Source organism: Amborella trichopoda, chromosome 2 (assembly GCF_054954075.1).
Source record: "Amborella trichopoda isolate Santa Cruz 75 chromosome 2, AtrichopodaSantaCruz75HAP2 v2.0, whole genome shotgun sequence".
Lineage (NCBI taxonomy): Eukaryota > Viridiplantae > Streptophyta > Magnoliopsida > Amborellales > Amborellaceae > Amborella > Amborella trichopoda.
Genome location: NC_142337.1, coordinates 15,286,488 through 15,287,931, shown reverse-complemented (window position 1 = coordinate 15,287,931; position 1,444 = coordinate 15,286,488). Strand labels below are relative to the sequence as shown.

The window sequence follows — 1,444 nt, the reverse complement described above, 5'->3', positions numbered from 1 at the left end:
TTTTCAATGCTAAGAAGTTACCAGATAGACCAGGGACACTGGTATTACCAGAGTGGGTAACATGAAGTGGAAACCCATTAGCAGTAAAATAAGTCATATTTTCAGAATGAGGTTTATTGAGGATAAATGCGAAAGTTGTCCTGTCAAATGATTTGATGCTCCTGAGTTTATGATCCAAGTGTTTGATAAAGGATTTGAGTTACCTGAAAACCCATGACAGCTAAAACCTGCAATAGAGTGAAGATCTGGTATAGATACAATAGTAACAGATGTGGAGGCAGGATGAGAGTGACTGGAAGTGGCAAGGTGGGACTAGGAATGGAGGCAACTGCAGCCCATTGAATCTAACTAGGTACAAGAGGCTTCCCACGTACCTGAGGACGTTTTCGACAATCAGTTATTACATGTCCGAGCTTCTTACAATAATTACAAGACATGCGCTTCTTGCACACATCGGCCATGTGGCCTCTTTGTTTGCATATGTAACAATCCACTTGGACATAATTGATATCTTTGTTAAGGAAATTGGACGTGGCTAAGCTACATCAATGACATCTTGTGATGTGGATTTGAAACCTCAAAACAGCTTAAACGAGTTTCTTCAACAAGGAGATTTGAGAGGCAATCATCTAATGGTGGAGGGGGAGTACGATGAAGGATTGATGCGCTCATGCTTTCAAACTCCGATCGCAGCCCCATAAGGAAGTGAAATAAACGAGACCGATTTCGTGCTTTAGTAACAACTTCATTGGGTGGCTCTATCTCCATTGAGTCCATCTCATTCAATATATATGAAAGAGTATTAAAATAATCTTGAATTGATGAGTCCCTTTGTTGTGTCTTCATGCTCTTATGTTCAAGGGTATACAGACGGGCAGTATTTGCTTGAGAATAAATCTTCTGTAAATAATCCCACAATGCTTTGGTATTAGATTTATACGTGAAGTTGTGCCCAATTTTGGGTGCAACTGAGTTCATAATCCATATCATAATAGAGCTATCTATGACAAGCCAATCACTACGCCCATTTTCATTCTTAGGCTGGGGAACATAACCATCAATATAGCCCCATAACTTTCGTCCCATGAGAAAACGTCTCATTTGGAAAGACCATAAGCAGTAGTTCTTCCCATTAAGACGCACATTAAATAGTAGCATTGTCTATATTACCTTTGCACTCCAATGGTTTTTTTTTTTTTTTTTATAGAGAAAGTTACTCTATAAAAAAATTTGCAAAGGGAAAAAAAAAATGATAATAATAAACGAGATAAGAGAGAGAAAGAAAATTTACTTTGACCATGTCTTTTTTAAGGAGGCAGTAACACAACCTTACAATTCACGTGTGTATTCCAGAAACCTAAGGAATGCAAAGAGCGCCACAAAAATCTTATGAATAGGAATTTAGAGGATGGTGCAGTAGTATGGAAGACTTGGGCTCTTCTCA

General features: G+C 38.4%; 1 protein-coding gene across 1 annotated transcript; it reads right to left on the bottom strand.

The window, feature by feature from the left end:
* Positions 1-540: 540 nt before the first annotated feature.
* LOC105421046 (uncharacterized) lies at positions 541-1,158 on the bottom strand. Its single transcript, XM_011626929.2, has one exon. It carries the CDS (start codon positions 1,156-1,158, stop codon positions 541-543), a length of 618 nt encoding a protein of 205 aa, XP_011625231.2.
* Positions 1,159-1,444: the final 286 nt, after the last annotated feature.

Coding starts and splice junctions, on each gene's coding strand:
- LOC105421046 (XM_011626929.2), bottom strand. CDS start 1,158: ATGCTACTATTTAATGTGCGTCTTAATGGGAAGAACTACTGCTTATGG.